We start from the raw sequence: 23,811 nt of genomic DNA, 5'->3' as shown, positions 1-23,811 counted from the left end.
TTGCGATTTCCACTATTTTCGACATATAATAGTTTATAGGAGGTCACCAGGTATTCAATCTTAGCCGCAGGATGAAATCTGACGGCCTCCAAAACTTTGGTATGAATACAATGGCGCACCGAAAATACATCGTTAACTCTCAATCTCAAAATCCCACCGTTCAATGGTTCCAGCTGACCAAACCCAACAAGATCCGATCCATTCATGCTTAGGCCATCTCCAACCGAAAGAATGTCATAGAGCTCTTTATAGGTCTCCAAAAATTTAATATTTTAATAAAAAGTGTCATGTCATATTTTTTATTATCTCCAACCGAGGGGCCAGAGGGTCATAAGCCAAACATAATCCTGTAACAAAAAATCATCTTCAACCGAAGAAATCAAAAGACTATAGGACGAAACATAATTTATATTATTTTAATTAAATTAATATGGGAATCGTAATTTATTATTAGTCAAGAATGGAAGCTTAACTAAGTCATGAGAAAAAAGGAAAAAAATATGTAAAAATTTATACCACCTTTATCGTATTCAATACAGCTTACAGGGAGAAAAAGTGAAAAATAGATGGTGAAATTTCTTTTGTACATGAACAAAAACCCAGCACATTGACACCAAAAGCTGACCCAACACTTCTGGGAATCATAATTTCTTTGCAATTTGAAAATGGTATCAAAATATCGGTATTCAAAACAAGATCATAAAGAAATTTCAATACAAGTGTAAGTTCCTCTTTCCAAATTTCAAGGGTTACTGAATTATCTTTCTGGGGTTCGAAAAATAGACAGCCAGCAGAGGTAAAATGGGGAACAGATCTTATCTTCGATCAACCGGCCGCTGCGAGCGAAGAAATTCACACATACACTAGGAGTGTGTTGTGTGTATCTGTATATATGTGTACAAAAGGGTCGCATTTTGAAGAGGAAAAATCAGCATACAGTGACAGAAACAAAATCCAAGAATAACCCACATGAGAAGACATCTATATCAACAAAACATGGATTTTACACAACTCAACAACTTACAGCTGCTATGCACTTAATTATGCCTAAATTCCAACAATTAAATTACAAAAAATAAGAAAAAAATCTGGAAATGACAGCCAGATTAAAGCATAAATAATGGGGAGAGAGAAGAGCAGAGAGAGAGAGGGAATCACCTGAAGAGATGGGGAGGATTACGTTTTGGGGTTTTTCCAAAACCCTCGGTTTGCCTCAGCTTCCTCGATTCCAGGGGAGAACCTGAAGCGGTTCCAGCCTTCGCCTTTCGCTTACAAGCCATTCTACGTATGGCCCAGCGCTAGCTGGCTGGCCCAAAAGGCCAGCCGATTGGCCTGATTCTTGTTTTTTTTGCCCGGTGGGGCCTACGAACATTTTAGCCTAGTTCTTGGTTAAAGATGTTTTTCGTGTCATTTCAGATTATTTTTAACCTTCTAATCAAATCGGTTGGAGATGACCTTATTATTCTCTCTCTCTCTCTCTGTGACACCAAAACAGCGTTACACTCTTAGTCAACTGTCATCCGTGACTTGTGAATAGTTGTGAGATGATCAAATAACGCTTCACAAACGTACGTACACACATGTCAGCATCTAATCGTGCAACAACGCCAAAAAACAAGCATTAATTGACAGCAACCAGTTCTCCCTGTCGCGAGAGGATCCTCGCCGGATCCTCTTTGTGAGGATCCCGGGGATCTTCAAATCACATCCATTCATCATACATCGTGTGGTCAGAAATCATTGTACTTTTTGTATTTTAAATTAAATATAAACAGTTGTTTGGGCCCAAAATAATATTATTGGACCGAGCTTAGGTTTATGTTCAGTCTAAAGCTCTTCCAAAAATACTATGGGCCGTCCAGTGGTCATAAACCACCCAATCAGGTCGGCCGAGTCCTATTACAAGAAGGATTAATCTGGGTAGGAGCGAATGAGTTGAATCCTAGTAGTATAAGGAGTCTCAATGGAATGAGGATGCTGAGGTTTGAGAAGTGATGTGACCGGATAAAGAGGTTGGTTCAAAGTCCTAATGGAGGAACGATTGGGCGAGATCTGTTTAGATTAGGATGAGGAATCCTAACCCAAGTATAGTTCTAGTTCGGCCATGACGAGGTTGGCTGCTATAAATAAGATAGGGGTGCATCATTGTAGCCCTTTCCAATTAAACACACAAACTGCCCTTGCGCAAACCCTCGCTTTACTCGAAACCTCTCAACAACCTTGAGATTTTTGTTTTCCTTTTTCGCCAACACATCTTCAGTTTGGATAAACAGCACTATGAAGGAAACCGGTGAACATCTTCAGTTTGGATAAACAGCACTGTGTCGAGACCGACTGATTACCTATCCAAGTCTCGGTTGAGAAGGATTTTCGAATCCTTATTGGCGGATGTCATCTCATTAGCCTTCTCGGCGAAGTGAGGTGTTACAGATTACTAGGCTCGGCACATTGAACACCGAGTTATTTTATGATTGGATATTCACAAGTAAGTTTTAGAGTTCGGAATTTTGACGGTCAAACCACATTCACCATCAAGACATACATCTCTTTTGAGTACTTGTGTCCATATAGTTTGGTACCGGTTCGACGTGCTTATACTCTTACGAATATACTCACTGTAACCAAACTCAACGCCAACGATCCGTGAACTTCGCAAGACTAGCAACCTTGTCTTCAGGCTCTAGAACCCGAAAGCCGAGACGTGTTCCTTCCTCGACCGCAGTCGCAAGATCAAGAAATCAGCAGCCCACTCAACACAATATGAACACATTTTACTCCTCGGCCGACGAGTTGGCACGCCCCGCATCAACTGAATGACGTAGTTAGCTCATTAGTTACTCGCCCTGCGCCCCGCGTAGGCTTAGTAGTTTTTAGGGTCAACAACAGTACTGGATGAAAACTGACCGCACGATGTACGATGAGCAAATGTGATTGGAGAATCCCCAGAATCCTCACAAAGAGGATCCCGCGATGATCCTCTCGCCTCCCCGTCACCTTATTCTGCCCCTCATTTATTGCCTCCACCACATTCACTCACCCATCACCACCACCACCACCACAAACATTTTCACCACAATATTTCACTGTTTGCCCAACAATATTTAAAAACAAAGGAGAACAAATAAATATGATTTTGACAAACAAACAACTAGAATAAATCTCTACAGCTACCACAAACACATATATGCACCATCTCCTTTCTTTATATGCATATGGATTATGTTCATTATTTTTCTATCAATTCTTTTGTTCAAAATAAAAAATGTAAGTGTCACTTAACCTTACGATTTAATAATATACCTCTTCATTTTTAAGTGAGCAATCTTAAATTTGATTCTCGCCAAAAGTAAATTTGAACCATATTATTACTAGCTGATTATGAGACTTGAAACATTTCCTTATATACTATCATTTGTTAAAAGGAATAAAAACAAAGTAAGCGAATTTCATTTTTTGATATTTTTAATAACAAATTAGATTTTTTTTAAGATTACATTATTCTAATTTACTCTAATGGTACAGGAATTGTAAAACCGAACATGAATACTGAAACCATGTCTTGAACATCACATTAACACAGATATTAAATTCAGAAAACTTGAAATAAAATCGATAACTCCGAAAAAGGGTCAATTTCTCCAACACTTTTTCCTTTTCACAATCTATGTTGAGCCAGACTCACTTTCTGGAATTAAACAGGGGTGGACCTGAGTCAATGCCCGAACCACCACCCTTGCCTTGTGCTAAGAACACACACGTGTGCAACTTCACACGCACGTGCAAGTTCCATGTATGTATATCCTTATCACCATGCGAGGACTCTCCACGTGCGGTTCGTTCTTGACTCAATACCCCCGCCACATTTACTCATTGTTCCCCCCAACCGCTCTCCCACACAACAAAACAAAACTACCACCACCTAAATAACTTACGCCACCGCCATGCACATGCACAACAACCGTCAACAAAGTCTCCTAACAAAAGCACAAGAGCTAGACAAAAAAAAAAAAAAATACAAAAGCTACAAGGTAAGGTTGGATCACGTGATGCCAGTACGATCGGATACGTGGATCATCAGCTCTCACAATGGAGGGACGCCTTGATCTTCTGGACCGTGCAGGATATGAGGTGGTTCACCGTCTCCACCGACTCCACGGTCAGCTTGCCCGCCGGCAGGCTATTCACAAGGATCTGAAACGTCATTGTCAGGAGGGACCCGCTCACTCTATTGCCACCGCCGTCACCGCACCCGCCGCCATTGCTGCTGCCGTGAGTGGTGCCTTTGCCGGACATGGGCCCGCGCGAGCCTGGGCCATCAGGGACGATTGCGAACCCGGATGGCAGGAGAGCAACGTACGCGGAGTCCCCGCCGTTCATGACCACGTGCATGGCCGGAATGTCAACTGGCGCGTACACCACCAGCGACCCCGCAGCGTCTATGCGTGTCTCTTGTAGGATCAGCATGCTGCCTTGGTTTGCGTTTGCCTGTACCATCACAAAAACAAGACCCTCAGTGTCCAATTAATTTACACCCATGCCACTACATAATTTAAGTCAAACCCTGTACTTTTTTTCTTGTGATTGCATAAAATAAAATAAAATAAAAAAATAGAAAAGGTGAGGTCAGAAAGTAACTGCACAAGAAGTTGACAACCGTCCTCGAACTTTGACTTTTTGGGAGGCTAACGAAACAAACACTGCCACCCCAAAACAACCCTACACATACTTCCAAATTCCAGACTTGTCCTTTCCACATTTACCTTTTTCACCCCCCGCAAAAAGACACATTTCTGATTTTTAAGTAAATTGACCTCACGCCTCCCCAACCTCCCCACCAATTATCCAAAAATAAAATAAATAATTGACAATTTCAGAGGGCGAAAAAAAAGGTACTCTGGCGCGGAGGAGGGAAACGCAGTTGCCGGGGTCCTGGCCCTTGGCGATGTGGGCCATCTCCTGCATGGGCCCGCCGTTGGAGAGTATGTCCCACTCGCTCCTCAGCCGCTCATCACGCAAGAAATCAAATAGCCTCTGCGGAGAGACCGGCAGCCAGACCGAAGTGGCAGCGCTGAGCACGACACCCGGTGGCTCGCCGGGGTCGTCGAGGCTCTCCCGAGTCATGACCCGGACGTCCTCGTCGACGTTCCCCGCGTTAAGCTTGGTCCATTTATGCACGGTCGATGCACATACTCCGGCACAGAAGTTGTCTGTCATCCGCTGCGCCAGCTTCAGCATGCTCCTCCTCCCGCTGGTAGTGATAGCTGTTACAAAAAATACTCAATTAAGAAACATTATCCATATTAATCAATCCAAATGTAGATTGACTTATTGATAAATTACCAGTGTGGTCGCGGGATGGGACGGAGGAGGACATAAGAATGGCCTGGCACTCGGATTGGCGTTGAAGGGTGGCGACCCACCGTTGAGCGCCGAAGCCCATGCCGGAACTTAACAAGGGTCGGTATAGCTGGTGGACTTGGCTTTCATCATACTCCGCATGCTCAACCCATGTAACCTGCAACGTTTTGTTACTGATCACATTAGTACATCATATGTAATTAGGTTAATTAGCTTAACATAATAACACACAATGTGCTACAGATTTGCACACTTGGAAAACTTGAACCCACCTAACAAATACCAAAAATGTGGGCAATTTAATTACAAAGCAAGAACAGTTTACAGCCAAGGTAGGCAGAAGCCAGCTAACAAAATTGAAGTCGTTCCAAAAATAGTTATTGGTGCATCCTTAGTGGTTGCAGCATTTTGGGGTCAATGACACATAACACATACATCCTTAGTGGTTTTCTTCGATACGAAAATTTTATTGCAGGATAGTTGCGGAATGTGAAAATGCAAACACAGCAAGTCGAGCAAATAATAATAATAGACATGGAATCAATCACACAGCCATCAAGCAAAAACAAGAGCTTAAAATATTTGGGTGTTGGTAAAGTTGCGCAACATTTGAAGGGGAAGAAGGTGACATCGAGATTTGTAAATGATGTTGGTGTATATAATACAATACAATTATATACACACAGATATATATATATATATATATATATTGTATATATATGTTCATATATTAACAGAACCCTAGAGAGGGGAGAAGGGGAGCCATATAGAAACAAACAAAAAGGCAGTCTTGGGAGTTTGAGAGTAGGAGGTCTTGGATTAAGAAAGGGCTGGAATATAGGGCCAAATGACAAGCATCAAAGATTGGAATAGAAACATCAAATGGATGAATAATTAATTTGACCTAATTTGAAGATTTGCAAGGCAGTTGGGGTTATTGAGGATTATATTTATATGACAATTAATGTGTTCAAGGGTACAGAAATTTGGGTAATGGAGGCTTCTGATGAATAAAAAATTGAAGGCTCAAATCGTTGGCACTGTGATAAATTAAAAATAATAATAATTTAGTGTCATTAAAAAATCGGATTGGAATTGTTTAATATTTTAGAATAAGATTTGAGGGCAGATGATAAGATTTTGAAGAAGGTTCCGATTCCTGGAGGGCATAAAATATTGGGTTGGTGAAAACCATCAAAGAAACTGAGACAGTGTGGTAATGTAGTGAGTAATCACTAGACAAACAATGTTCTTTGATGCATGAGCTTTTTCTTAATTCATTAAATTAATCACTTAATTAAGAATTGATTAAGTGGTGGCTTTGGGAATGAAAAAAAATGCGTGATATTTGGACTTAAATAATTGAGAAATGACAGGACTCTTAAAAGTGGAATTCAACTCTATCACCTCATATTTTTTTATACAATATTTTATAATATTAACACAAGAATTGATGTTAGACTGTAAGTCTATCGACAATCTCACTTTTGACAGAATCTCCTTAGTGTCACTCTAATTAATTTCAACAAAGCTCCAATGTTGCAGTTACTTCAACCGACTCATTAAAGAGCAAAGGGAGAAGAACACCCCCACTTGGGAAAAGCACAATAAATGTGAAGCAAACAAATGTGAAGCATGTAATGTGACTGAAAGTGTGCACTTGAGTTGTGCCACGGTTAATCATCCATGCCTGCATCACGAGGGCATGGATGACTTTTATCAACCATTGATGCATGTGAAGTCGAGGGTAGTAAATTGGTTTTCTATTTTACCAGTAGGGAAACTAAATTAATTTGCAAGGCATAAATATATGTAATGTACCAAAGAAGCTCATGAGAGACTGGCAAGGATATTAGTACTAGATTTACCCTAGAGTACCCATTGGGCATGTCTTGCACAACACATCCAGAAGGGAGCCTCCTGCAGTTCATAAATGTCGGTGCACTGGAGGTGTCGCGAATGACGTCAACCGACACGTCAACCACAGCCCACACGCCCTCTGCGTGCTGCTTGCAGAAACGGAGGAAATTGACCTCACGAACCGGAACCAAAGGTGATAGGACTTGCAACTCAGCATGCATCTGAAATGTGATTAATTGAGATCAACTGCAGAAAAACAAAGTACATGTTTTAATTTAATTTTTTTTCTTTAGGACTGACGATCGTATTTACCAGTTGAAGTGCACCATTTCTAGTTCCTCCCATGCCACTGGAAATCACATCTGTGGTTGATGCTCTTGCAATCACGCCAGGAAACATCTCCAACCATCGATTCTGTGGAAAAATAAATTCAAACAAGATGAGAACTAAATTTGAAAATTTGAACATAAAATAAGCAAAAAAAATAACAAGCATCGGAAGCACCAACAAATACCAAAAAAGCAAAACATCATCATCAATTGCTATAACAATTAATTGACTCAAATCTCAAACAAATAAGTGTTCGGATTATTACCGAATCCATCAAAGTTTCAACAAGAGTTAAGCTGTTGATGATGACCATTCCAGACTCCCTAGAAGCCTCGGAGACAAAACCATTCGGTTTCAATCCGATGCAAGGAGTGAAACTTCTCATGTATTCCTCATGGTTCAAAACCTCCCGTCCACCCTCCAAACTCCTCAGCCAAAGGGGCTCATCTGTCTGAGCCATCTTAACCAATTCATCCATGGCAGCCAAAGCAAGCTCTAGAAACATCGATCTCTCTATCGACCGGTCTAGCCCCGTCACACTCGGCCTACCATGAGACACAATTGACATAGCACTCCCAATCCCACCTCCAAAATCAGGTCCCATGGATATTGATGTAGCCACATTGCTCATCCCACCAAACCCATTGCTCCCAACTCCGAGCTCCAAAGTGGAGCTCGGAAGCGGAGGCCCCATGGATGTAGCCAGGGATGAAATGGGTCGGCCTAGAAACTTTCCGGCCAGTGCACAAACTCGGTCCAACTCGTCCTTCAATCGAGCATTTTCGATCCTGAGATGCTGCTCGTCTAGTGATATATCTCCAATAATTGCAGGACCACCACAGTTTGAGCAAATTGGGTTCCTCATAGCGTCACGAATCGACATGTTCTCCGCTCGGAGCTTATCGTTCTCTTGCCTCAGCAACGAGTTCTCATGGCGTTCCAGTTGCGTCTAAAAATCCAACAACCAAAACTCCATCCACATCAAAGCAAAAAATAAAATTAAGACTGAAAGCGAAACCCCAAAAAAAAAAAAAATAGGAGATGAACATATTTACCTTCATCTGGGTTCGGCGATTTTGGAACCAGAATTTGACTTGTCTGGTCTCCAAGTTAAGCCTTCTGCTGAGCTCCAATCTTTGCTTCTCATCAGGATGAGGGCACTCTTTGAACAGCCTAAAAACCACAAAAAACCAAACAAATAAAAAAAATAAAATAGTTAAGAACTCAAAAAGTTATCATTTTATGCAGCAACAATATAAATGAATAAACCAGAAAATGGGATTTTTAATAAAATACGCTTCAAGTTCTTGGATTTGCTGAGGGGTGTGTCGGTGGTAACGCTTCTTCTTACGAGGGTTGTTGTCAGCGGCATCTTGATCGTCCCCAGAAGCACCATCCATGTTATCACTCCCAGATCTGCTCTCATGTTCTTCCTCTCTGCTCCTTCTCCCGCCGTTGTTTGCCTCATAACTCTCGGCCACTCTCGTCACATCTCCTTGCCCATCCACATTTGTCTGCTGATAATAAATAATAAAAAATAAAAATAAAAACACAAATCAGAACCAAAAAATAACAAAAACACCCAGATCAGATTTCAGATCACTTCATCAGAAAAAAAGAAAAAAAAATCGATAGGAAAAATGAAAAAAAATAAGAGATTTTTACTAGGGCAAGTGAGAGTCCAGGAGAGTTGAACATGGATTTAGTGAAAGACTGAGTGACAAGGTTGGGCTGAACGATTGCACTCGATGGCATGTTGTTGTTGCTATTGGTGTAAGGAATATCAGCCACGATTCTCGTACCGCCACAACTGCCGGTACTGTTGTCAAGAAAACCCCCAAAACTCATCAAAAATAACCCCAAGACTCTCTTTTTTTCTTTGGTTCTTCAACCCTGTCAAACCAAACGCCTTTCCAGATTTTCCTCCTATTTCTTTACAAATTTACAGCTTAAATTCCTCTCTCCCTTAAAATATTTGGACAGAAAAAAAATTTAAGAGAGGCAAAGAAGACAAACGGTTCAGAGATAACCCAAATGTCTCCAAATCCCTCTCTTGCGAAAGAGAAAAGTTTGGTTTTGGAGAGAAAGAAAGAGAAAGAAGGCAAGCAAACCCTTTTTTGGTACACTCCAGCTGCTTAGCTCTTCGTTCTCTATCCCTCTCTCTCTATCTAGCTTTCTCTCTCTAAAAGCTCACCAAAACAGCTAACCACCAGAAGGGGGCTTAAATGACTGCTATTTCGTTTGGAGGACATCTAAACGGGGGAACCCTAGTTTTTACGAGTGTGTTTATCTCTGGTTCCGCTGCATGCTTGACTAGCTAAAAAGGCCTGAGAAAATTTAAAAAATGAGAGAAAGTAAAGGAAAAAGCTTTTTTTTTTCCAAGATTTGTTGCAGAGAGAAAAAGGAAAAGAAAAGGCAAGAGAGAGAAGAAGGAAGAAGAAGAGAGAGAGAGAGAGAGAGACCGCTGAAGATAAAACGCACTATGTGGACTCTTCGAAGCCTTACAAATACAAAAGCTCCAAAAAGGACCGGTTGACTCTCCACTCTCTGAAAGTCTGTGAAAAAACAGTAAAAAATTTCTAACCTTTTCGAGCTTTTTCTTCTGAATTATCAGATCTATGACGCTCTCTCCTCTCTCATCTTTCTCTCAACTTGGTACTGGTAATGGGATTTTGTACTAAAGTTTGTTTCTTTACGGGAGGTCTGGATTTTCCAGCTAAAATCTAGATATGCGCTGGAGATTTGACCTCTCTTACTTTCCCTTTGTTCAGACAATATAAAGATGCTAGATAGTTCCTTAAATAAATCAAGAATAGTTCATTTGATATGCTATTTAGTTTTTGTAAAAGAAAATATGGTATGCAGAAAATATAGAAATAAAATAAATATAGAAAATATGGTATTTAGTTTCTACAAAGAAGGCCTAATTAACTTTCATGCAAAGGGATAATATATTTGCGACAGTTGATTATCGTGGAAACTTTGTAGGAGTGATCGCTTGAATATTCGTGTTAGTTAGGTAATTGGATCGAATCTAAACCTTATGGATCCCTATTTTTCTAAAAAAATGAGGACATTCTCTTGACCGTTAGATTTGACTTTAATAAAATTATGTAGTTAAGATTGTATGGTCTATGATTTAATCTCAATTACACAATTTCATTAAATTCAGACCTGGTTTGGTACTAAGGTGATTCTGAAAAAAGCTGGTATCAAAAAAAGCTGGGAGCTGTTTTTGTGTTTGGTAAACATTCAGCTTCAGCTTTTTTTCACAGTTTTGGGTGAAAAAAAGCCAAAAACAAAAAGCTGCAAAACCCAGATTTGAAAAATCAGTTTTTTTTTCACATCTGTTTTACATAAAAGTTTACCAAACACTATAATACTGTTTTTTTTTTTTTTCAAAAGCACTTTTACAAAAAAGTTTACCAAACACTCTACTGCTTTATTTCACAGCCGCTTACTCTCACAGCACAGCAGAATCAGCTTTTTTTCAAAGCACAGCAATACCAAACCAGCCTTCAATCTAACGGTTAAAAAGATGTCTCCATTTTTATTTTATTTTTAAAATGAGGATCCCTTTTGTTAAAGGATCCAGAATCAGTTTGAGTCATTGAAGATAATTTGACTGCCAAAGCGCGGTTGCTCGTTTTTTAAGGGCTGGTTTGGTATTGCTATGCTTTGAAAAAAAGCTGCTTCTGCTGTGCTATGAGAATAAGCAGCTGTGAAATAAAGCAGCAAAGTGTTTGGTAAACTTTTTTGTAAAAGTGCTTTTGAAAAAAAAAAAGCAGTATTATAATGTTTGGTAAACTTTTATGTAAAACAGATGTGAAAAAAAAGGCAATTTTTCAAAGCTGGGTTTTGCAGCTTCTTGTTTTTGGCTTTTTTTTCACCCAAAACTGTGAAAAAAAAGCTGAAGCTAAATGTTTATCAAACACAAAAATAGCTCCCAGCTTTTTTTTATACCAACTTTTTTCAGAATCACCTTAGTACCAAACCAGACATAAATTTGGCACGCAACTTCCCATAAACAATAAATAGATAAACGCGCTCAACTAAGGAATACAAGTGAGGAGTGACAAATGAAGCAAATAGTTTCTAAAGTGATGTGAAAATTTTCTTAAGTGATGATTGTAAATAAACTACATATTACTTGTTGGTTACAAAAACAAAAAGTTAGATCCAATAAAAATAGGGAATTATTATTAGCACTTCAAAAATCTCATTCTACATTCTAAACTTTTTATATTAGGAAAGAAAAAATACTTTTGTGAGTAGTGTAGAATGAGATTTTTGGAGTGCCAATAACACTTCCCTAAAAATATACAAAACATGCTCTTTAGTTGTTTTTTTTTTCTTCAGATTTCGTATGTTTTAATTTTGCCTTTCAAGTTAGGATATTGTTATTCACACATCTATTTTTACCTTTCACATATTCTTGTTAATTTGGGGTCATTGATCTTCTTTAATGTTGTAAAAAGATTTTAATGAAATTTTTCCAAAAAGAAAATGAAGAAAATACCTTTATAATGTTTTAATTATTTGAAAGGTAAGAATTGTGAACACAAATTCAAATAATGAACTCTTTTCCATTTCTAAATAAAAAAAAAAGTGTGAAAGTGCTAGATAGTTTTTAATACAACCATATATTTATATTAAGGGGGTGAGAGATTTTGGTTACCTCACAAAATAGGTCAATCATAATAATTTTGTATCAAACTCGTCATTCACGGGAGTTGAACCTAAAGTCTCTCACTTACAAGTGGATAAGAAATCATTAACCATAGTGCTACGTGATGAAAAAAATTTCGAATTCTTTACCCATTTCCATGTTGTAGATTTTTTATATAACATGTCATATTTTACACTTAAATTCACACAAAAAAAGAAAAGAAAGAGAGTTCAAATATGTCTTGAGTGTGTCAACCAATTGTATCACTTTTGTGTCTCTAAACAAATTATTGAATATTCTTAAGCTTCGTTTGAAATTACTTTTTCTTTTTTTTTCCCCTAAAAACCACTTCGTTTTAAAGTGAAAGACCTAAAATCTATTTGGTAAATATTTATAGACCTGCTCATTTTTAAAGTTTGAGCCCTTTCACAACAGCTTTTAAAAGTTACTATTAGATTGCTTTACATAGTCACTTTGAAAAACATAGAACACTGAAGGATTAAAAAAGTTTCTCGACGCCTGCAATGCTCCTTCTATTTTTCTAAACGACTTCATCTACCCCACTTTTTTTACACGCTATTATATATACAAAAAACCCTATCTAATACGTGAGCTTTTGCACATCCTCGAATCCATCTCTTTTGACCTCTTTGAAGGTACATTACTAAAGATTTCATTTTTCTTGTTGGGATGTTATTCTACAAAATAACTCATGGGTTTGATAAATATTGATCTATTAATCCTTATGAAGCTAATCATTTAATTTAAGGAACTTTAACGAAAAGCTCCCAATAATGTTCACTTTAACGAAAAATCACATTTTTACACTAACAAATCAAGTATGATACTATTCACTTTACCCTTTATTTTGTTCTTATCGTTAAAACTCAAAGTTTTGAAACCCTTTTTATTAGTTTTCCTTTTAATTTATTAGTTTGAAGTTGGGAGGAAAGTTCCGGCAGCATAAGTTTTTTTTTTACTTTGATTTTGCAGTAATCTTTTGCCATATTTTTGCTTGTATTTTTGGGCACCCTAGCAATCCGTAACATAGTAGTTCAGTAAAAACATAACATGGCAACAATCATGTTATTTCTTGCCATCATTGATGGTAAGCTTAAAAAATAGTTTTTGTTTAATAAAAACAGAGCAACAATTTGTGTAATGCTCATTTGTGTCATTATACAAAGATACAACACTTTTATATTAACATTTACCAAATGTCTTTATACTGCGTACTTACAACAGTTTTAAAGGTTTACCCAACGCTCAGCCGCTTTACTTTATAGTTGATTATTCTTAAAGCACAACAGAAGCAGTTTTTTTTTAAAACGCATCAATCCCAAACTGACCCTTAATGACTCACTTAGATAATAGATTGTCTTAATATTCATGCCTAAAAATCTATTGTATTAAAAGATGTCCCAAATCCAAATTCTCGTAGTGTTGATAATATATATATATATATATATATATGTGTGTGTGTGTGTGTGTGTATAGGCCCTCTCGATTCATAGATCATCATTGTAAAAATTCAATTCAATTTGAAACCATTTGCCTATTTAATTATCATGATAAAATTTCATTGTCTCTTATATAACAAAGTATTCATTAATTTCTTTGAACTCAATTAAATGTCTTAAACATTTTCGACTTGGCTAATATTTTGTAAGGATGATCTATGAGGTGCAACTTGAAAAATAGACGGTTTGGATCGTTAAAATTCGATGTGGTGTAGACCCTACAACTAATCCTCATTTTTATAAAAAAAAAAAAAAATAGGAATCTCTTCCCTTAAAGATATATGTATATATATAATATATATGTACATATGTATGTGTATGTATATATTGATTTAGAGTAACCCTTGGCTCTTTTATGTCCAAAATGCAAATTCTACTTGTTTGATATGCACGTCTCTATCTCCTGGGCTTTGGTCAATGTACAATTGTATCCACTATTCATTTCTCAATCACAGTCATATTTATATTGGTGATGCTAGAGAGATTATGTATTTGAATAATATTTTGTAAACTACATGACGTGTCAGTTGATGGTTGAACTCCTTCTTTAAATCATTAACAAAATAATTCACTAATTAACCGTCATATCATGTGATCTCCAAAATATGATTTAAAATTATAATCTCCTTATGATTTTCCATTTTTATTTGAATCCCTTCATTACCCACAACCAATTTTCCTCGTCACACCAGTTAAATTCACTGCATTGGTATTCCTTGTAAAGTTTTACCTCACAAAAATGTCACTGCCGGCAAAAGATGTTTATGATTGGGTGGTACTGTTTACACATCTTTTTGACCTTTTACGCATTGTTTTTTTTTTTAATTTTTACATTCACCTTTTTTAATTATTTCAATTAGATAGTCAAAATTAAAAAAAAAATATGTAAGAAGTAAAAATATGTGTGTAGATAACATGATCTTAATAATAAATATCCACAAAGAACTGTGTCGTTTTACATTAAAAGAAATCACTATGTACCATGACATGTCAAGGATGCAATTGTAAACCATGCATGTTTACATGACCAGTTGAAACTCCAATTTAGTATAACTTGTCAAACATTCATTTACTTGTCCTTCAAATGATATAAATAATTCATACTCAATCGTAGGGGTGGGCATTTGGAATTGAAAACTGAAACCAAAATACGAATCGAATCGGACCGCAGCAAATGGTTCGGTTTGCGTTTTGAAACGGTTGCGGTTTCAAAACCGAACCGCAGCTAAGAAAATAATTTGGTTTCGATTTTGGGTTTTCAAAACCAAAACCACACCATATATTGAATGTTATGTTCTAATTGGTTCTTTATTAGAGTCCATACATTTGTAGTCTGGACTGAACTACACTAGAATAGAATGTCATCCAATTTTGCACCTCTGTTTGAGTCTATACATCTCTCTCTCTCAAAACTCATGTTCATCTATTTGGCCACACACAAGAAGCTGTGCAGTCAATAGTACTCATATTGCAATAGAATTACTAATTTCAACCCTTGATAACAACACTTCACTCGATCTAAATAAGGCACAGTGTTCATAGATGAGCTAGAAGCTTGAACCTAATTAATGCAGCACACCTGTAATTAGCAACATTCTTTTGCTTGAGAAATGTGCTTCATAACAATGCTTATCTTGCTAATAACTTAAACAAATTGTGCATTATGAAAGATGCATACAAATATACTTTCTTTAATGCTTGTGTGTTGTAGATTGGTGCTACTTTTGCATATGGTCATACAAATCTCTCTATCTCTGACTTCCTTTGCTGCATTTTTTTTTTTTTTGTGAATTCTTTTGTTGCAGGTTTGCTGCTGTTTTGCTGTAGGTTCATTGATTAATTTACAAGGAAAATGAGAATGTCTTATGCGTAAATAAGTGTAAATTTAAAATTGTAATTTTTTTTCTCAAAAAATTGAATCGAAACCATTTGAAATAGCACTGAACCGAATCAAAAGGTTTGATTTCATTTCAGTTTTGGCTTCAAAATCGCACTGAACTGCACCGCAAAAAGTTTCGGTCGCCCACCCTTACTCAATCGGCAAAGAGAAAATTATAGCAGTGGTCTCTTAACTTTAATCCAATTGGAACAATGGTCACTCAACTAAAAATCCATGACCATTGGTCCCTTAACTCATCAAAACAAGTAGCTATGGCCTTTTTTATCAACTCCAGTAAAACTTTCGTCAAAATGAGTCACATGCTACACATGTGAGGTTAATATCGAGGGGTAAATATGGGAAACTAAATGAAAAAATTGTAGAAATGGTCCCTCAATTTTAACCCAATTAGAGAAACAATCCCTCAACTTTAACCCAATTGCAATAATGGTCCCTCAACTCTAATGCAATTGTAGCAATACTTCTTTTAACACTACTCATTTTGACGGAAGTTTTGACATAGTTGACGAAAAGGACCAAGATGCATGTTTTAAGGAGTTAAGGAACCATTGTTCATGGATTTTTAGTTGAGTGATCATTGTTCCAATGCAGTTGAAGTTAAGAGATTATTGCTACAAATTCTTAATCTGAAAAAGAGAAAGGAAAATTCATAAATAAAAAATTCTACCACTTTTTTAACCAGAGTTTTACCATTGTAGTAACGTCTCTTTTATTATAAAGCTTATTTTTAGCTACGGCCCCTATAACTTGATTTTAATCTCATTTTGCTCTATGTAACTAAAAAATCACCACTTTATTTCCTGAAACTCAAAGTTCGCTTTATTTTGCCCCTTGAAACTCAATTTTGATCTCATTTTGCGTCCTAAAACTTGAGAATCGTCTCTATAAAACTCAAAATTCGCTTCACATTACTTTAGATATGTTAATTTCTTATATGTACTTGATTCGGGTGCGCCCAGTTAATTAATTTCTTTTTTATTTTTTCATCTTTTCAATTACTATTAAACTTAATATTCTCTGATTGTTGGATCTTAATGCATAATGGAGATTTATAATCAAATTTATTGCATATGTGGCATAGTCTTATTAGGTGTTAGGTCCCAAATATGTTTTAGGAGGCGACTTATAAGTTCCAGAGATAAAAGAGACTTTACAAGTCAAAGTAGAATGAATTTTGAATTTCAAGGAGTAAAATGGTGACTTTTGGGTTATAGAGGACAAAGTAAAATCAAAATAGAGTTCTCGAAAGCGTAACTAAAAATAAGTCTTATTATAATGAACTTTTGTCACAATTAGAGAGTGGGCAATGAGTCGTGTTTAGTTTTATTCATTTATATTTGTGTTATCTCACGGATTGATCAACACATAAAAAATGCCAAACTCATACTATTCATCCAAAATTTTGAGAAAGGTTACCATCTATTAATGAAATATAGATTTTTAGTAGAACGATAAAGTTAGTGAATTAGATAGTTAGTTGTTAGGAGAAATAAAAAATCAATGAAAAGCGAATACACACCAAAATACATATGCATAATTATTTTCCGTCACTACGATAAAGCAACATCTAAGAGCATCTCCAATGTACACATCAGCTATAACAGTAAAAAAAGACCATACTAATATTCTCCAACGAAGTGCCAAATCATATGTGGCGATGACATGGATTGGCAGCAAAAGAAATTGCTGTCAAATTTGACAGCAGTTTCAAATGTTTTTTTTAATTAATTATTAAATCATTAATTATAATTAATGTTGAGTTGACCAATGCAATTATCTTTTTTTTTTCTTCTTTTCAATCAAGGAAGGTGAAGAAGAAGATAAACGAGTGTGTGAAAATCACCAATGATGATACATAAGTTGGATCAATAAGTTAATGTGTATAAGTAGTTAAGTTTGTCCAATCCCATATGGCGGTGTACTAGGAGTAGGAAGGAGGTCTCGAAGCCTCTAGTTTTGGCAAAGAAATATCATTAACTAGTTGGTTGATCTAGTTTATGTATAAATTTATGGCTTAAATGTTAAAATAGTCTCCGTGTTTTTGTTATTAGGTCAATTTAGTCCTTATGTTTTCAACTTAGCCAATTTGATCATTGTGTTTATCTCCGTTAGCCAATTAAAGATATTTCCATCTAATTTCTATAAAAAAAATATAAATTATTATAAACTTATTTATAATATTATAATTTATTTGATTTAAAATATTTAAAATGAAATAAAATTAAAAATTAAAAGAAATATTATTCTCCTCCCAACTCTCCAACCTCCTTCCTAACATTACTCTCTTTTCTATATCACAACCTTAATCATTTTTCAAATTGGAAGTTTTATTTCTTGTATCTGTTATTTCTCATTGATTTGCATTTTTCTATAAAGAAAACATGTAATTATTTTTTATATGATTTTCTTTATGAAAATTTTCAAAGAGATTGAATGAAATATTCTTAATTGGCTAACATAGATTAAATTAGCCAAATTAAAAACTTAGAGACTAAATTATTTAGATGACTATAATTCAAGAATTATTTTGACATGTAAGCCTAAATTTATATAACTCTCCATTTACGTTTAGAACACTCAAGATCAATAAGTAAAAAGATTCAAGCTAGACATGAGTCACATCATTAGCTTAACTATTTCTTGCAATAGTTCCGTAGAGCATCTCTAAAAACTAGCCATATCACCTTTCATGATCATCTCCCAAAATTTAATAAAAGACATTTAATAACTATTAAATCAGGGCCGTTCACTTTCTTTTTTGAACAAAAGGGGACCGTTCATTTGGCTTGATTGAAAACACCCAAGAGGCAAATGCATTGGTCAACAACAACATTAATTATAATAATGATTAAACAAATAAAAAATTAATAACAAACATTAATAATTAATTTTAAATCTGTTGTCAAATTTAACGGCAACCCTCTTCTTGCCAATTTAATTTATTTTATTGACACATAGGAATTGATATTTCGGTTAAAGAACATTAGTGTGGTCTTTTTTTATTATTACAATTTATATGGACATTTTGATATATTCTTTAGAGATGCTCTAACTTCTCAATTTACTGCATCCTAAATTCAAATCCTCCCCTTATCCTTAGTAGTGCATATTACCGCTTATTAAAAAAAACAGTAATAGTGAGAAAATTAGAGAATCCTAGTAGTACACCAAATTTAATTGTGTATTCTTATCTATATAAGAAAAAACACTAATTAGGGGATTAATTAGTATCCATGTATACATCAATGTCTCAAATCAAGGACAAGAAACTTTGTAATCTTTTCGAGGACATCCAATTGCATTACATTTAGTAATGTGATAACTCGTTAGTGTGATCATTATAGACACTGGCACTGCATCAGATTAAGATTGTTTATGCAGCGAAATAATAGTTTTAATTATTTAATGTTTAAGCCTCATATTTTTTTTTACAAATTTATACACAGTCACAACCTTTTGGAGATTATGGCTATCCTATACTTATCATTGTTTTTTTTTTCTTCTTTTCAACAAACGACATTATCTGTACTAAAGAGGAGATGGGTGAGTTTAGTCTCATAATGAGCTAACAATAATGTGATTCAGTGGTTTAAATTCGCTTTTGGCGAAAATCGAATCTAAGACTTGTCACTTACAAGTGAAAATAAATGCCCTTAAACCGTAGTACTAAGTGACCCACTTATCATTGTTTTTTATTTTTTATTTGAAAGGAAGCGTTGTATTGAATACCTAAACTCATCCAGAGTTACAAATGTCTTGGAATAGAAGCTTCTGAATAAGAGTTGGAGGCTCCTCAAACCAAACTAGGTTATTTAGTACTAACCAAAGCAAACTTAGCAAGACGATGGACAACCCCATTACAAAATCGAGAAGCACGAATAAATTTCATTCTAAAGAAAACGGAAGCCAGCTGCAATACATGCTCCGCGATCATGCCAAGAGCTGATGAGTCCACCACGGTGCCATTGAGGACTGAAATAACCTTCAAAGAATCACTTTCGATTACGACCTGTTGAGTTGAGACCCACTTATCATTGTTAGGAAGGCAAATTTTATACATCAATCTAAAGCACTAAATATTCATATTTTATGGCTATCCACTCAAACATAACGTCTACGTGGTTTAATTGTAGTTAACAAATCACTAAACCAGGTAATTATGGTGCTGTATATATACAAAATAGTATAGAGCGCAATTTAGTTACGAGATACGATTTGTTCACATTATTTTTCTTTTTATGCATACACTGTTCATTTTGTGTCTTTGGTTCTACTTAAATTTATGAGTAATGCTAGAAAGATAAACTTTTTAGACCAAATTTGTAAACTATATGATCTGTCACTAGTAAAAAATAAACACGTCAATCAACACTTAAAAAATAATCTAATCATCAACAACCACGTCATATAGTTTACAAAATTTAATTTAAAAATTAGTATCTCTAACATTACCCTTATAAATTTAAGGAAAACTAATGAAAATGACTTAAAAACTTTGAGTTTTAATGATAAGGACAAAATAAAGGGTAAAGTGAATAGTAACATGATTGACTTTTTAGTGTAAAAATGTGGTTTTTCGTTAAAGTAAACAGTACCGCAGATTTTTTGTTAAAACTCCCTATAATTTATTCTATCCAACTTTGAAACAATTAGAGTTGTGTAAGGAGGAGATAAACAAGTGTGTGAAAATCACCTATGTTGATACATAAGTTGGATCAGTAAGTGTTTTTTTTTCTTCGAACAAATGACATTATCTACATTAAGGAGAAGAGGTGGGCTTAGCCTTATAATGTGCTAGCAATAATGTGCTTCAAATTTGCCTTTGGCAAGAATTGAACCTAAATGCTCTCACTTACAAATAAAAAAAAATATCATTAAATCGTAGTACTAAGTGACAGATTCTATTAATAAGTTAATGGGCTTAAGTTTGTCCAATCTCATATGGGGGTGTACTACGAGTACGAAGGAGGTCTCGAAGCCTTTAGTTTTGGCAAAGAAATATTATTAACTAGTTGGTTAATGTAGTTTATGTATAAATTTATAAAACTCTCAATTTACGCTTGGAACACTCAAGACCAATAGGTAAAAAGATTCAAGCTAGACATGAGTCACATCATTTAGCTCAACTGTTTCTTGCAGTAGTTTCGTAGAGCATCTCCTAAAGACTAGTCATATCATCTTTCATAAAACATTTCTCAAATTTTTTTTTTGACGCATGATATTATTCATATTAAAGGGGAGGAGATTGGACTTAGCCTCACAATAAATTAGTAATAATGTAATTCAAATTTATCTTTGGTGAGAATTAAATCTAAGATATTTCAGTTACAAATGAAGAAGAATATCACTAAATTGGAATACTAAGTGACAATTTTTCAAAATTTTGGGAGTATTTTTGCTCACCACCATGTAGTGTATGTTCACCATCCTATTTATTACCGTTAGATGAGTTTGAATTTCAAGATTCATGTAGTGGATAAACACAAATATCAAAATTCAAACTCATCCAATGATGATAAATTGGATAATGAGCATACATCACATTTAATGATGGGGAGCAAAAATGCATTCCAAAATTTTATAATTGGGAGTTACATTATCACGCTCAAAAAAGCTATCAAGTTCATAATTCTCTTGATTACAATAAATGATAAAAGAAAATAATAAGTAATGGAGTATGACACGCCACTTTCTTTAGAAAACGAACAAGTATTTATGAATCTACCAAGAAACGTGTAAATAAAACTCAAAATGGTACCAGCTTTTGGAATTTAACAACAATAATTTTGCCAATCATATAGTTACGACAGAAAACCTTTTTGTATATTATTTGAGATTATTTGACATGAGGAGACTTATTTGAGGTTATTCATAACACTGAGTGTTACATAGTATTAAAGTCACATTCTTAATTTTGTGCATCAACAGTCACATTGTAACTTCAATTTTAACTTGAAATTTGAATAATATTATATGCTTGTTTCTTCATATCCATCAATCATTTGCTTTATCTAGATTTAAAGCCAATTGTGGTTAATGAATTGGGTTTAACATCCATTTGCCCCAAAACTAAACTATATATCCATCTAAATCATCGCTTGGGCATTCATGCAGCACTCCTCCATCGACATGTCACGTTGAGCCGCACTAATTTGCTCATCTAGACTTGTCGTATAAGAACTTGGAGAGTGAATCCAATGCTATGTATCATTCAATGTTATAGATATTTCAGTCGTTAAATTTGATTCCGACAATTGTTTAAATTTTTTATTTTCAATCTCGAACATTCAATATTATAAAAACTTACGATGGATTTAGTTTTTGTTTAACAATGGGTATGCACATGCTAATGTTTGGTGACAGACAAAACCTATACATACATATCCCATTTAAATCTATCTATGCATGTCCAACACAGGAACAATCATTTCACTTTTATTTGTGTATTCCCTTTCAACATTCCAAAAGAGTGACTTTTTATAATTAATTAATTACTGTGATGTCAACCTCTAGCTATCATCCTACAAAGTCATATATATTCTCTCCATTGTTAATTTTTCTCAATTAGGCTTTAATTAAAGCTTTGACCTCCCAAAACCCTAGTTCCTTGATCAGAGTGTGAAAGGAAAGCAACAGGGACTGACTGCAAGGTTGATGCTGCCAACTGCAATGCAGACAATTAATTTGAATAAGTTGAAGAGGTATTGCCTTAGTCTTCAATCGTTATCAATTTAACTTCACCATTGACGTTTGACAATCTTCAAAAAATCCGATGCAAAATTTCATGCACCCTTTGAAATATTTCTTTCCTTTTCTCACCGGAATTAGACAATGATGTTTGGAAAAAATTCATGCAAATGTCATCAAAACGTTTTATCCATTGTGAGTTTAACTTGAATTGCGGTGGATGAGAGATTTCTAGCTATAGGTGCATGTGAGTTCCGCAATCTCCATTTGTCTTAAACTATTAATAAATGTGGAAAACTTTTAACACAAACAGTGGCTCTCACAATAAAATTCACATAAATCAACGGTTAGAAATCAGATACGTGCTTACTTAACAATCCATAAATTTTCTTTTGCCCCAAATACTGGTCCCTTCGTTACTTGTTCCACAAGCATCCATTCTAATCACTCCCCTTTTCAAGCCAGGCCTTTGGGAAAACTACAATTGGAGCAGTTGAAGCCAAGGTTCTAAAAGATGCTAGGCGTTAGTCAGGCAGTGGGTTGGGGCCTAGTGCCTAGGTGGGCTCCTAAGCGGACTAGGGGAATTTAAGTAAATATATTGTATTTCGTGTAAATACATGTCTGTTTATACTTAAAATATATATAATTTCATCATAAACTAGAAAATAGAATGATACATATATTATGAAGTATTGGAATATAATGAAAATATGGGGAGCAAACATATAATGTGTGTTTATTGAAGTGTTCAATAAGTCTCTTACAATTTATTGGAAACAATAAAATGCAAAAGGAAAGTTATCTATTTTCTATCAAAGTGAGTTGCAACCTAGGCATGTGTCTAGGCGAGGCTAGGCGGTCTCGATGGACACCTCAACAGGTCTAGGCGCCCTTTCTTAATTTTCAAACGCCTAGGTATTAATCGGGACGGTGGTTGGCCGCCTAGCACCTAGGCGGGGCCTAGGCGGCGTTAGGCGAAGATTTTTAGAACTGTGGTTGAAGATGAAGTTCTTGCTATGTTATTGACTTTAACTGCATCACCATCTTAATGAAATGTTTAGCAGTAGCAAAGGGTCCAGGCGTGGTGTCGGGACAGATGACCCAAGTGAAAGCAGAATTATAAACTTCATGGGTGTTGTCAGACTCAGATGAGAGAGAGAGAGAGAGAGAGAGAGAGAGAGAGAGAGAGAGAGAGAGAGAAATGTTCCCATCAATGAAATGAAATGTTCCCTCCCAATCCAATGACAACGGAATAGTTAGACGCCGGTTCAGTTTGCCACCTACACCAACATCCACATGCTTCATACTTCTACTTGCATGAGTCTCTTTCCCACATGACTCATCATCTCACTTTTGAGCTTAAAATATCCTTGAATACCATACTTTCTACAACGACCTGGTTTCTACACATCATTTTTCATCTTTTGCACATTCCTTTTTAGTCCTTGATTGTTCGTTGATTTGTTCAATCTAATTACTAAAGACAA

At 35.5% G+C, this 23,811-nt stretch overlaps 1 protein-coding gene and 1 long non-coding RNA gene across 5 annotated transcripts; both read right to left on the bottom strand.

Annotated features, from left to right (window-relative positions):
• Positions 1 to 485: 485 nt before the first annotated feature.
• LOC148699197 (uncharacterized) lies at positions 486 to 1,302 on the bottom strand. Its single transcript, XR_015954618.1, has 2 exons — positions 1,159 to 1,302; positions 486 to 836 (listed from the first exon to the last, which is right to left on the bottom strand). It is a non-coding gene; the product is annotated as an uncharacterized LOC148699197 (long non-coding RNA).
• A 2,223-nt stretch (positions 1,303 to 3,525) lies between these two features.
• LOC137720539 (homeobox-leucine zipper protein HDG1) lies at positions 3,526 to 10,560 on the bottom strand. 4 transcript variants are annotated; one of them, XR_015965068.1, is made up of 9 exons: positions 9,214 to 10,560; positions 8,845 to 9,065; positions 8,604 to 8,721; positions 7,814 to 8,497; positions 7,531 to 7,632; positions 7,227 to 7,439; positions 5,341 to 5,515; positions 4,636 to 5,261; positions 3,526 to 4,485 (listed from the first exon to the last, which is right to left on the bottom strand). XR_015965068.1 is itself a non-coding variant. In XM_068459623.2 (9 exons), the coding sequence occupies exons 1-9, from the start codon at positions 9,394 to 9,396 to the stop codon at positions 4,075 to 4,077; spliced, it is 2,475 nt and encodes an 824-aa protein (XP_068315724.1). In that variant the 5' UTR covers positions 9,397 to 10,560; the 3' UTR covers positions 3,526 to 4,074. The 4 variants fall into 4 exon arrangements, 2 of the variants coding, with proteins under 2 accessions (XP_068315724.1, XP_068315725.1); XR_015965075.1 differs by having other exon boundaries at positions 8,845 to 9,062; positions 9,214 to 9,934; XM_068459623.2 differs by having other exon boundaries at positions 4,894 to 5,261.
• Positions 10,561 to 23,811: the final 13,251 nt, after the last annotated feature.

This window comes from Pyrus communis, chromosome 1 (genome assembly GCF_041283825.1).
Source record: "Pyrus communis isolate YQ-2024b chromosome 1, ASM4128382v1, whole genome shotgun sequence".
NCBI lineage: Eukaryota > Viridiplantae > Streptophyta > Magnoliopsida > Rosales > Rosaceae > Pyrus > Pyrus communis.
This window is presented reverse-complemented; position numbering and strand designations above follow the sequence as displayed.

What these genes read in the sequence shown, in the direction of transcription:
- LOC137720539 (XM_068459623.2), bottom strand. Translation starts at nt 9,396, where the DNA reads ATGAGTTTTGGGGGTTTTCTTGACAACAGTACCGGCAGTTGTGGCGGT. An exon ending in CAAATCCAAGAACTTGAAGC is followed by an intron (nt 8,722 to 8,844) that starts GTATTTTATTAA and finishes TGTGGTTTTTAG; the next exon opens with GCTGTTCAAAGAGTGCCCTC. An exon ending in TTTCCCTCCTCCGCGCCAGA is followed by an intron (nt 4,486 to 4,893) that starts GTACCTTTTTTT and finishes GTGATGGTACAG; the next exon opens with GCAAACGCAAACCAAGGCAG.